Source organism: Felis catus, chromosome D1, assembly GCF_018350175.1.
Source record: "Felis catus isolate Fca126 chromosome D1, F.catus_Fca126_mat1.0, whole genome shotgun sequence".
NCBI lineage: Eukaryota > Metazoa > Chordata > Mammalia > Carnivora > Felidae > Felis > Felis catus.
This window is the reverse complement of record NC_058377.1, coordinates 22,357,534-22,370,993: the sequence shown is the minus strand read 5'-3', so window position 1 is coordinate 22,370,993 and position 13,460 is coordinate 22,357,534. Positions and strand designations below refer to the sequence as shown.

The 13,460-nt window shown below is 48.9% G+C and overlaps 1 protein-coding gene across 12 annotated transcripts in view; it reads right to left on the bottom strand.

Annotated features, from left to right (window-relative positions):
* The window catches only part of PKNOX2 (PBX/knotted 1 homeobox 2), a 316,891-nt gene that overhangs the window by 39,722 nt on the left and 263,709 nt on the right, over positions 1–13,460 (bottom strand). For all 12 annotated transcript variants that reach the window (XM_045038500.1, XM_023239270.2, XM_023239269.2 and 9 more), the window contains one exon: positions 6,338–6,509. In XM_045038500.1, coding sequence (XP_044894435.1) covers positions 6,338–6,509 — 172 coding nt within the window. The remainder of the gene's footprint in view (positions 1–6,337; positions 6,510–13,460) is intronic.

The following is a 13,460-nucleotide window of genomic DNA, read 5'->3' as shown; positions in this document are numbered from 1 at the left end:
TTTGCTTCTAAATCAGAATAAAACTCTGATTTATTAAACTATTTTTCTAAGTGATCAATGTCATATAAAAAGTTATTTCAAATCTTCTAGAGCAATAACAATTCCATTTAATTTAATATCATCATCAAATGTGATGAATGTGTTCTCAATCTTCCCCCCCCACCAAGTCTTGCTTCACCTCCAGCTTCTCTCTCTCTTTTTGCTCTTTCAAAATAAAGAAACAGCCCTTTTCTTCTGAGAAGTACCCTTCAAAAAAAAAGAAAAAGCAAAACAAGATGCCATCTTGCATTTTAGTCTCATACCACTGCACATGAGCCCAACCAGTCCCGGGAGAGTACCCGGGACTGGAGCTTCTGGCTGGCTGTGAAGACGCATGGTGTGATGTCCCAAATCTACTATTTCCTGCCTGCCTATTTTGGACAAGTGGTTTAACTTTATCTGTAAAATTTAGGATTGTAACCCCTACACTGTAGACTGGGTGGGAAAGTCGAATAAAACAATGTATGTAAATGCTCTGGGTGCATAGTGGCTATTTGATAAATGTCTATCCCTTACGCTAACCCCCTCCCCCACCCCGCTACCACCAAGTTCCTTTCTGAAAAGTGGCCTCTCTTGTAGGATCGTGGCCCCCTCACTTGATAGTCATAAATCCTTGCCTTCCAAAACATTTATATACATACCACTTTATGATTTGCAAAATGCTTTTCTCATCATCATCTCACTGGAGTCTTCTAACCATGGGGATACACAGGTGATACGCTCGGGTAGCCAGAATTCCACGCGGCAGTTAGGGAGGTATCCATTCCCTGGGGGACAGGTTCTTTTCACCCTCTCCTCCTTCTGCAAGTCAGGAAGCTGGAACTACTCTCCCTCACTTACAGACAAAAGGGTTTATAAACTTGCATTCCTTAAAGTGGTCAGATATTTCCTGCGGGTCATTAGGGCAGCCAAAGCTAAATTCTAATCAGGAGTTGTTCTTGACCAGACCGGCTGGATCTGAGCAGTTGGAAGTGCAGCGTCACTGGTACAAGGAGCAGGATGTGGAAGAAAAGGTGAAGACTGGAGGTGCGAGAACTGCCAGACGATTAGGGGATAAAACGAACAGCTATGGAAGCCATCGTGCATGACCAGCTAAATCACGTTTTAGTCAATAAGGCGACACTTCTCTGATGTCCTCAGAATTTGGAGAAGCAAGTGGTTCGGGGGAAAGAGGTGGGCTTTGGGAATTAGACCCACCTGGTGCAAATCCCAGCTCGGCTGTGGGACCCTTACTCCTTGATTTTCTCCTCTGTACAGTGGGGATGTCAATAACTACCTCATGGGGCTATTACGAGAACTGAATAGAGAAGGGTGGTCAAGAACAATGGGGTTTGGAGGCTGAGTCTCTGGGGTCTTTCACCCACTGAGAAATTCTGGACAACTTACTTAATCTCCAGACTTTACTTTCCTCATTTTTCCTGTAAGATGGGATAATAATAGCAACTCCCCCAGAGTTGTACTGAGGATTAAATGAGATGCATCTAGAAAGAACTAAAAACAAGAGCTGGTGCATCCAGAGCACTAGAGAAAGAGTAGCTAGAAGTCAGCATGACGGGTAAGAGTGTGGGCGCTGGAGTTCGAGACCTGTGCAGTATCTGACTCGGGCCTCTGCCTTGGACTAGCTGTGTGATCTTGAACTAAGTGATGCCACCTTGTGTCTCAGTCTCCTCGTCTTTAAATGGGGATAATAATAATACTTGTAACCTACCTCGTGGGTTTGAAAACAGGATTAAATAAGATAATATCTGTAAGGTGTTTAGAATAGCACCTGGCACCTGGTAAGTGCTCTATAAATGTTAATCGTGACTAGCTTTGATTATCCTTATTTGCTTTCCCTTTCCTGGTGTTGGTAAGATTTTTCTGTCCCTATGTAGGGACCGTGGGACTGAAGCCTGAAGTGAATGACTCTGAACGGGGCTGCCTGAGGTCTCTGTGGGCCCGGACTTCTGGCCTGGTTCCTTCCTGTGTCTCCTTATTCACAGCCTCCGGCCTCTGGCCCTGCCTCTTTAGAGTGGGCCCAGGAGTCTGGGGGGCCCCATTTTGGAGCTGGCTTTGCGGTCAGGCAGCCATAATCTGTCCCTCGAGCCACACCAGAGTCTCATTAAAACGTGCCCCATAAATGTTAAAAAATTTACACATAAAAAAATTCCATGCATGAAACTGAAACCGTACGTTTTACAGCCTCGGTTTGAAATCTTGCATAATATATAAAACCTCGGGACTGCACTGGGGGCCCGTAAATCAGATTTTATAAAACAAAAAGCTTTTACCTTTCAAAGGGGTTTGGGGAACTTGCAAATTTTACAAACTTTACCAACTGCCAGTCAGAGGCTGCTGGGTCCAAACGGGGGATCAGTGGGCCCGGTAAGAAATGGGTCTGGTGAGCACTGGTTGGGTGTGCGGACTGGGGTGGAGAGTATCCAGAGGGAGGGAGCTCTGGATGGTTGGGGGACAGGGGGCAGTGTGCCAGCTTAGCCACCCACGGCACTGAAATAGGGAGGTAGAGAGGGTCAGAGAGTGGGGCACCAGTGGATGGGTGGGGGGGGTGGGGTGGGCAGGTGGGGATCTGGAGAAGCTGGTGGCATTTATAAATGAGGGCGTTACTAACTCCAGAAAGAAGAGAGGTGGGGTGACCCTGGAAGGAGCAGGGTATTGGGAGCCAGCAGACCTAGGGTCTGGTCCTAATGAGTTATTTCCCTTGTCTGGACTTCAGTGTCCCCATCTGTAAAATGGGTAGTGGGATGGGCTGAACCCGCTTCTCTCCATGGTTTTCTCCCTAGCTGTTTGTGAATCTAAGTTTCCCTTCTGGCAGCATTGTGCTGTGGGAGCAGCTGGCTCAGCAGGGGAGGGAAGTTCCCTCTGAAGCCTTCTATCTGGGAACCTCTCTGATCTTTGGGCAGCTCTGGGAGAGCTCAGTCAGCGGTTCCCATGGGAACCTGTCTGGGAGACTACTGGGAGCAGGGGAAGGGACCAGTCAGCACTGTGATTTGCATGGAGGATGGGTGGCTGGAGGTGGGAGGATTGATGTCCAAATGGCGGGTCTGGCAAGACTGGGGCTGACGGGTTCTCTGGGCTTGGGAGAAAGCAGGATCAGAGCGTGGCTTGAGGGTTCAGGGTGGGCCAAAGTTTGGGGGGACCCATGTCCTCCTGACAATCCCATTTGTGAAAGTCAATATTCAAGGGCAAAGGAAAGCCGCCCTGACACACATATATATAAAAAATAAATCTCTCAATTATCTCAGCTCATTTGCTTGGGGTCTCTCATTTTATGTCCCTGCTCCGCTGCGCAGTATATCTGTCCGGATAAAGAGTTACAGTCCGTTGGGCTACGTGTACAGGGTTGTAAAAAATACAGATGCCAAATTAACTGGCTGTGGCACTCAGCAGCTGATTGAGCTGATAATGACGCGATCTGACCTTTTTCTAATTTCTAATTATGTGCATCTCGGCTGTGCTGGCTACATGATTCTTGTTCTAATGATGGCTCCTGTGGTTGGCCTCTTCAGCTGCCCCCTCCCGACACAGAACTACAAATGGGGTGGCAAAGGGTCCTGCTTGACCCCCCCAAATAAAGTTGCAGGGGCCCAGCCACACGGTCTCTTTGATGGCCAGGAGGAGAGTTTGGGAAGGTGGATCGCCTCACCCAAGGGATACTGCATTTGAGATTAACCTTCTGGATGCCATGCATTTTTAAAGGACACTTAGTTCCACATGCTATCTTGTTAATTTTTTTGTTACAGTCACATGAGACAGGTGTATTAGATCTACAGACGAGAAAACCGAGCCTCAAAGGAGTTACGTCATTAAAGTCACACAGAGGGTAAGCAGTGAAGCCAGGCTCAGGCCCTCTGTCTCTAAGTGCTCCTTCAACCCTCTCTATTTATTTATTTATTTATTTATTTATTTATTTATTTATGTATTTATTTATGTATGTATTTATTTATTTTATTATTGTTATTTTGTTTTTACTTTATTTTTTAATTAATCTACTTTTATTATTTACTTATTTTTGAGAGAGAGAGAGAGAGAGAGAGTGTGAGTGAGCGAGGGGCAGAGAGAGAGGGATAGAGAGAATCCCACCCAGGCTCTGCACTGTCAGCACAAAGCCTGAAGAGGGGCTCGAACTCACAAATCATGAGATCGTGACCTCAGCCAAAGTCAGATGCTTAACCCACTGAGCCACCCAGGTGCCCCCAACCCTCCCTCTTTAAACAAGTGACTGGTCAGCCAGTCATTGACCGTGGCTAGCACATCTAGGTAAATCAGGCCCATGTGGGTGGGTGCGATATCTGAGGACGGTTCCACCAACTGCCCCACTCCCAGCCCAGTCACCCAGGACAGACGACCAGGCAACACCAGAGATCTGGGGCCACTGGGGCAGCTGCTGCTACATCCACATCCCTAGGTCAGGCGTGCATGTAGCAGACACTTAACCAAGTTTTGCTGGGTTGAACCAAGAAATTGGATTCTTTGAGTGAACAAAACCCAGAGAGACCTAGGCAGTGTTAGCAAGGGGAGAGCATAGAGCTGGCCCCTTTTCGGTATTTTCCAGGTTATACTGGAACAGGAGGCTGTCCTCAGTGTGTCTTAGGTAGCTCGCCTGGCAGGCAGTGGTGGGTAAGGTACATGAGGTAAGGTACATAAGGTTCATTGCCTCAGGACTCCTGCTTCTTAAAAAGGTTTCCATTCTTTTATATTACTCGGTCTGATTTTAGGTATTTTCTACCAACTTAGGCCTCAGCTTCTTTTTGTGTCATGTGACAGGAGGGGGTCCTGGCCCCCCAGGCACAGTCTAGCTCCCACAGAAAGAGCCGCCTCCTCTCCTGGCTGCCTGGCTGCTGTGGGTCTAAGTTCCAAGGACCTGCTTCATAGCTGCAGTTCTGAGATGGTAATCAGCTGAGATGCAGGGTAGGGCCAGACCAGCCTGGAAGGAACCGGACAGGCAGTGGGCTGGGCTCCCGGGAAGTATGGCTGCTCAGTCCCAGCCAGGGAAGAGGGAGGGCCAGGGATGAGCAGAGTGGTACCGACACTAGCACTTCTGATGCCAGGTAAGCGCTTATTCTCTGGCACGTGCTCTCTCTCTCTAAACGCCAGCCCTGCTCTGACACTTCACGAATTTCCAGGCCAGGGTGGGCTCTCTCCTGGCAGCTCTTCTGGACTCCGTAAAATATCACGTTCAACTCTTGAAAGAAGCAGTGGGGTGGGTAATTCACAGCATAGAATGATACGTAAGTCACTTAAATCTGTTCTGTAGGTGCTCTGAGAGTGTGTGTGTGTGTGTGTGTGTGTGTGTGTGTGTGTGTGTTTGGGACCAGGTATCAGCTAAACTCTGGATCCAAGAGGTCAGCACTATAATCACTCAATTTGTGGAGGAGAGTTTTGCCCAGTTTCCAAATTCACCATGCATGATGTGGGTAATCCACCCACAGAAAAATCAAGAATTATGGTTAATAATTAATAATTCCATGGTGACTGTATATTGTGATGACTGGACAGAGCAGTTTCTCTCTCTCTCTCTCTCTCTCTCTCTCTCTCTCTCTCTCTCTCTGTCTCTCTCTCCCTCTGCAGGATTCCCAGGGGAGAAGAGAATTTCAGATGTTACCTATAGTAGTGGTTATCAAATATTGTTGATTGCAGTTTCCTGGAAGCTTCAAAATGTAGATTCACAGGCCCCTACCAAACTTACTGAATCACAGTGCCCAGGTGGTGGGGCCCAGGAATGTGTATTAAAAAAAAACCCTGTAGTGATGATCTGGATGATAAACTGGGTTTACGAGCCTGGTCTGTGTCCCTCAGATGGACAGGACATCTGCTGGCCTTCTCAACATGACTGTGTCTCCAGCTTTTTTTCTCTGTTGATGTGTTTGAATATGCCTGTCGCCTTCATCCTCCACACTGTAGCACACCAGCCATCAACTCGTCTGGGGGCAGCCCAAGACAGATTCACTAACATGCTGGGACTCCAGTCCTCAGAGCAGCTACCCCAGACCTTCTGGCTCCCATGCCTCTCCTTCCTTCCTGTCCGTGCTGCAAGGAGTGCTGGGTAGTGGGATGTTGGTGCCGCAGTGAGCAGAGAAGAAAAGGCCGCTGGCAGCAAGACCCGGGCATGCAAATCTTGGTTCAAGGAACCAGAAACGGTTCTCAGCGGCTAGATGGGGGCATCTAGTGCCTGCCCCAGAGTGGGCACCCCAAATTTTCTGTGGGATGGATGAAGGAATAAAAGGATCATTTCTAGGGCATTTAGAGGGGTCAGAGGGTAGGAAGACCCTAGCCAGGGTGGGGGTCGGAGGGTCTTTACCAGATTGTCCAGTTCTGGGTCATCGCTGAAGAAGGCTTTGTGCTCCTGCTCCTGCTGGTGGACAAAGTTCTCGATGTCCACATCAAAGCTGGCGGAGGTGATGCACTCAGAGCCCTGGGTGGCCTGCTCACATTTCTCAAACAGCAGCGTCAGGAGCGGGAAAAGAGGGTGCCTGCGGGGACATCAAGAACTCACACATGCGCACACGCAGAGACCCGCTGCTGGCTGGGCTCAGAAGCCACCAGGGCCCCTTTCCCACATTCCCATCACTCCTTCTCCCAAGGTCCTACTTCTTAAGAACATCCCGAGTCCCCACGCCAGCCTGGATGACAGCACTTCATACCCTGGCACGGAAGGATCCAGTCTCCTCGTTGCTGGGGCCTTAGAGGGCTCCGTTCCTCCCCACTGGGTGCCTAACGCTTCTCTTTGGTCAGATAAGCTGCATGGATATTTGGTGAGAGATGATGGGTATAACTTATTTCAAAGAAATAAGTGTCCATTTCTGGGGCAGGGTCAACCCGGGAGGGAGATGTAGGAAGTATCCAGAAGAGTCCTGGGTATGAGCGGTAGTGCTTGGTCACAGACCCATTCGTGGCTGTCTGGAGCCAGCTGAGGGCCACACATGTGCACACCTGTGTGTCTGCAAGTGTATGCAGGGGGATATGTGTGAGCTGGAATATTCGTCCCACACGTGGTGGGCGGTTATCTCCACCTGTCCAGAGTCTGCTGACTGACTCAGTTTAGATCAGACACCCCAGTTACATGTATAACATCTCCCTGCACCTTTCTATTGTCGTACACGTAGCACCACCGTGATTCGATGATTATCTGCATCACTGTTTTCTTCCAAGATTGCCCCTGTCGTAACGATCATTGTATCCTTAGGACCTTGCCCCACATGCTCATAGCAGACACTTACTAAATATTTGGTGACTGATGACGAATCGGCAAATGAAGACAGTGTGAGTGTGAGTATGGGGTGTGTGGGCATCGTTCTGTGATGTATTATGTAAGCCAAAGTGCCTACCTGACTGGCTCTAAGGGTCTTAGCTTAGACATCACCAACTCTGGGAAGCTTCCTTCACTGCCCCTGCCCCTGACCTACGCTGATGGCTCTCTGAGCTGTTTGTTTTATTATCTGCCTTCCTCACCAGACTTCGAGCTATATGAGGGAGGAACCAAGCCCACCTTATTCATCACTGGGTGTCCCGAGTCTAGAAGAGATATGTGGATCCCAATACATACTTGTTGCATATTGTATGTGTGTGTGCCATTTGTACTGATAAGTGCATATCGTTCTTGTTTCCCCACAGCATGTGTGAACAATCAGGTCTTAGCATCCCGGCAAGTGTGCATGTGTTTGCACAGATTGTTGACCCTGGACCCTGCAGCCTCATTCCCTTCCACTATGATTCCAAAGAAAGCATCTGTCCATCCTTCTCTGGGCTCTCCTCAGTCCCTTGGGACCACACAATCTAGCTCTTTTCTTTTTGATTAAGCCCTGTTTGCTGGGAGAGGAGGAAGTATGTATGTTGAGCTTGGCTCCCAGGCCTCTGCCAACAGGGATATTCTAGTCAGTGTTGTCTGATAGAACTTTCTGCACTGATGGAAATGGTCTAGAATCTCTTCTGTCCAATATGGTAGCCACTAATGACTGAAGCCAACAGACACTTGAAATATGACTGTGGTGCTTGCAACACTGAATTTTAAATTTTTTTAACTTTAGCAATTTTAACGTAACTAGTCGCATGTGGCTAGTGGCTACCATACTGGAGAACACAGTAAGTCTTGAAAAGGAAAAAAGATCATGCTGTTTTCCTTCCAGTACACTATGAACACACCAAGAGAAAGACTGAATATCCAGCCTACACAGTGTTTGTATGTAGATGGGGGAACCCCTCACAGCCCGTATTGGGATTCAATAATTCTGGGCAAAAAGACAGAAGGTGCTTAGTTCCATCTACACTCATACCTACACCTACTAGTCATTCTACTCAGGCTCAGGGGCAGTGGGGGGATGAGGAGACATAAATTCCTGCCTCCTATGAGCTGCTTGGCATGGCCGCCTGTCTCTAGACACCATCTCCCGACCCTTGTTTTGGGAGCTGATGCGTAAACATCTGGATCCCCAGAGTGCAACCTAGGTTACAGTTTGGAGAGGAAAAAAGGGTCAATATCTAAGGATGGTGCATCTGCAGTCCCCACTTGCTAGATCTATTCAGCTCAGGCAGGAAGCCGGTAGGGAAAACAATGGGTTCGCTTACCCATCCGGTTGAAGACAAAGAGAAAACCAGGTGAAGGGGTTAAACTCCAGTGTAAGTCTTCATTTGCAGCCACTAATACCGCAGCATATTATAGTCTAATCTAACCTGATCCCAGTTTAATGCAAGATTCTCCTGGCCCTGAGTGGAATACCAAAGAAAGCCTCAGTGGCTGTAATTTAAGCAGAGCCCTGCAGTGGTTTAGCTGAGGGACATGAAAGGCAAATTCTAGACGGTGTTATGAATTATTGCGCCTTATGAACCTTCCTACTCTCAACAGATGCCTGCTGCCATTTAAACAGCCACTAGATCAATTAGGAATGAAAGGCACAAATCGACTCTGTACAAGGGCACTAAATTACCAGGAACTAATAATCCGCAGCATCGTGCCAGGTGCTGGGGGCGCAGCCCCCGCCCCAACCCTGCAGCAGCCGCCGGTCACTGCACATTCCTTTCTCACGGGTTGCAGGGAGGGTGGGCAGCTGCTGAATGGAGAGGGGATGGTCTCTGTGTGTGCGTGCATGTGCATGCGTGTGCACCAGGGCTCAATGTAGGCTGTCAATGAGAGCGAGTGTGAGTGTTGTGTAAGTGTTCCATCCCGTGTGTTTTTATGGTGTGTGTCCATACAGTGCGTCTATGCAGAATGTGTGCACATATGGGTTGTGTGTATGAAAGTGGGGTTTAGATTTTGCGCGCTGTGAGTACAGTGTGCACATGCCCCATATTGTATGCAGTGTGTGTGCACGCGTTCTGTGTTATCTGTATGCGGTATGTGCGAGGGGATTGTGTGTTCTGTGTACACAGCATGGATGCCATGAGGGGTGGGGAGGAGGGAATCTGCCAGTGATGGAGTCTCCCAGCACTAGAGTTCGGGTAGGTGGGGAGAGTAGTCTTCTTCGCCACTGTCCTTGCCCCTGCAGGGCAGAGAGTAGTCTGGGAAGGCCTCTCTGAGGAGGTGACATTTAAGTTAAGCTTCAAATGATGGGGAGGCAGTCATGCAAAGATCTGAGGGAGGGCCATTCCAAGAAGGAAAAAAAGCAAAACACTAAAGATAGGAATGAGCCTGGCACATTTCTAGAACAAAATCCAGATGAGTGTGTGTGGAGCAAGGTAGGCAGGATGGGAATAGAGGGAGATGAGGTTGAAGAGGTAAGCAGGTGTGGTGGAGGCACTGTCACACACGCGGGGAACAATGTGCATCTTCTATGCGGAGCCACAGCAGGGGCCCTTTTTATAAATTTCTCACTTCCGGGTGTCAGATCTCCCCAGTGTGTGTGTGTGTGTGTGTGTGTGTGTGTGTGTGTGTGTGTAATGTTTTCTGTGGCTTTTGCTATCTCTCGGAAGGAAACATACTTTCTGTCGCCACCTCCCCTCAACCCCCCATTCAACCAGGGGCCCCTGGAGCACAGAATAGACCTCATGGGTACTGGGATGGCCACCTCTCTCCAGCCCCTCCCCGCCTGGGCCACACTACCAGCTCCCAAATCACTCTTCTCATATACCTACCCTCCCCAGGCTCCTGCTTCTGCTCACTCTGATCCCTGGATCCCTGAGCCCAGGGGCTCAGATGGCACCTGAGCTTGCCCACAGCTTTTCTGTGACTGATAGCCAGCGTCAGTGGGTTGCCTGTAGCTCCCATGCTCTATCTGCCTGGATCCCTCGATAAACCCAGACTGCTACCTGTTACCTGCTACCTCAAGTGTGGGGATAGGTGAGACGCTGTGCACCACTTCCTGAGAAACCAGCTGTTTCCCAGTGACCCAGCTGGGTTCCATGGCTGCAGTCATGCCATGGGCTCCTCTAAGGCTGTTCCCAGCCCGGTTCCCGGCCCCTTTCCCAGTTGTCCAGATTGCACTAATCTATACTTCTAAGCTTCCCTCCAACATCACCCTAGAAGGCTGGAGATGAGGCCGGAAGTTTTCCAATAGAGTCCTTTCCAATAGCCCTTGCTGCAGGCTTAGATTGGGGTGGGGTGGGCAGGGACCATGGGAGCTGGGGATCTTAGCCACCGGGGAGATGAATGGTCCTGTCTGAACCGGGCAAGGGATGGGAAGAAGGATTTCCAGTTAGGTGTGGGATTTGCTTCTTTATTCTTGGCCTTCCCTGAACTTCCATTTGTCCAACTACAATGGGTTTTAAGGAGTTCCTCTTCATGCTGTCCAGATCTGTTCCATTGTAGATCAATACCCTTCAGAGGCTAGAAGTAAGAATGTGGAAACCCAGTCCCCAGTGCCCAGACGATGATGAACAAGATATGAAAGATGGTCATTAGACTTTATTTCCAAAGAGTGGAGGACATTTGACCTCCATAAGAGCTCACCTTCTCCCTCCCAGATCTTTCTCCGCTCTTCTCTCCGTCGCCTCCTGTCTGACCGCCCCCTCCACCCCAATCTCTCTTAAGCCGTTCAAAATTTGGAGGAAATAAATCTCACTGCACTAATTCAGTGAGAGTTTGAGCCTCGTCAGTGCAGAACAAATAAAAGGAGTGAACTGGCATGACATTTTACTGCAGAAGAGAGGTCGTTTCCAGCCACTAATAAAAAGGATTTGACACAGACTAATAAAGAGAAATGAATTTCTCTAATGGCCTAATTTAGCACATTCAGCACTGTGCCTCTGCCTGGGTGCTGGGGGGCGGGGGGAGCCGTGAGTGCCGACGGAGCCAGGAGCAGGGGAGATGCATGGCGAGGAGAGGGGAAGAAGAGATGATCTCAAATAACATTTTATTATTTCTTTTCTCTTTTCTGAGTCCCTACCCCCACCCCCAACCTCATCACCTCTCCTCAGGAGCATCTGAACCAAAATCAAGCTCAAGATATGCAGTTTCTGTTAACGATCCAAAGAAATAAAGAACCCCTCTCCACAGACTTGCAGTCTTGTGCTAGCTTAAGAAGGTGATTAAACCGGATGTGTTGATTTCTACAGGGGTTTAAGCCATCGTTTGGTTTAATTACTTCTGACATTTCTGCCTTCGTGTTTTTTACATCACCCATTTGCTGGCCTGCAATGCCCAGTTTGGGCTGCCCCCCGGAGAGCAGATTGAAGACAAGGCAGGATTTGGGCTGAAGCCCTTTGGCAGTGGTGAACATCACCCTCTCTCTAGCCACAGAGAGGCTGAGCCACCCCTCGCTCAAGCCCAGGTTTTTCTTCAGGGCAAAGCAATCCCCCTAACCTGCCCCTCTCCCAGGTGAGGCTTCTGAGAGCCTCAACACAGCCCATCTTACTCTTCTCTACCTCAGGACAGATCTTCTATTCTATTCTATTCTATTCTATTCTATTCTATTCTATTCTATTCTATCCTATCCTATCCTATCCTATCCTATCCTATCCCATTCCATTCCATTCCATTCCATTCCATTCCTTTCCTTTCCTTTCCTTTCCTTTCCTTTCCTTTCCTTTCCTTTCCTTTCCTTTCCTTTCCTTTCGTTTCTTTCTCTTCCTTCCCTCCTTCCTTCCTTTCTCTCCCTCCCTTCCTCCCTCCCTTTCTTTCTTTCTTTCTTTCTTTCTTTCTTTCTTTCTTAGATTTATTTATTTTTGAGAGAGAGAGAACACGCCAGTGGGGAAGGGACAGAGAGAGAGGGGGACAGAAGATCCGAAGCGGGCTCTGCGCTAACAGCAGTGAGCCCAATGCAGGGCTCGAACTCATGAACTCTGAGATCATGAACTGAAGTTGAAGTTGGATGCTCAATCCACGGGGCCACCCAGGCACCCCAGGACAGATATTCATAACATAAACTGTCCTGATAGGTTTCCCTAACACTTCTAAAGGCCTCCAGGGATGGAGACCACCACTTCCTTGGTAATTCGCATACTTGTACTTAACTTCAAGTTCCCCTATAAGGCTGAAGCTTGTTAAAAGGATTCAAGAAAAGACAGTTGGACCCTTTTCTGTTTCTTTTCCTTCCCCTCCTTGGACAACCTAGGTTTTAGGAAAACAAACAAACAAACACAACTTTTTAACATTTCTTTCTGCTTAGAGGACCAGAAATACAGAAGCAGAGGCAGGAAAAAGTTAGAAGGAATGTAAAAATATAGAGCTTCAGGGAAAGTAACATGCAAAGAACACAAGAGAAAGAGACAGAGAATAGATATGTAGATGGAAACAGAGCACTGCAGACTGGGGGGGAAGGGGGGGCGAGGATGGTCACACGCAGGGAGGCACGTTAGTGTTGAGTTCTCTTTCTGGGTGATAAACCTTGTGATTCACAGTCATGCCACTCTGTCACTTCTGAGCCTCTCAGCCATCCCTTCCCTTGTGACCTTGGCCAGGACTGCAGACCTCAATTATGGGTCCAGCCAAGTGTGTGGCAGCCTGCCTGGCTATCCACCTCCTCTCCCTGTCACTGACCTTGGAGCCCCTAGGCCTGTCCTGCACCTCACCTCACAGTCCAGACTCATTCAGCTAGGGGGAAGATGGACAGAGGAGGCTCAATGTTGGCTCTCACCCCCCTCCCCGAGCCCTGGCTACGTCTTCCAATGGGAACAGAGGTCAGAGCCTCCAAGGCCTGGATGGGATGAGGGATGGATGGTTCAGAGGATGGAATGATTGGCAGGAGAGCAAAATTTCTGGTGGAGATTTTCAGTGATGAGCCAGTGGGACAAGAGGCCTGGTCAGGGTCTGACTGCTGCAGAGGATATTAGTCTACTGGCCAGTGAGGTGGGGTAAGGTGGGAACAGCAGTGACCAGGCTGACTCTCCAGCTATCCCACCTAGTCTCCACCCATAAACACAGGGCAGGTCTTGAATTACCAAAGACTCGACCCCCTGGAAAGTCCACCCAGGCGCTGGCATTTTGATCCTTTATTTCTAGTGCCCTAGGTCAGAGGTCACAAGAATCACAGAATCATAGACAATACCTTGGA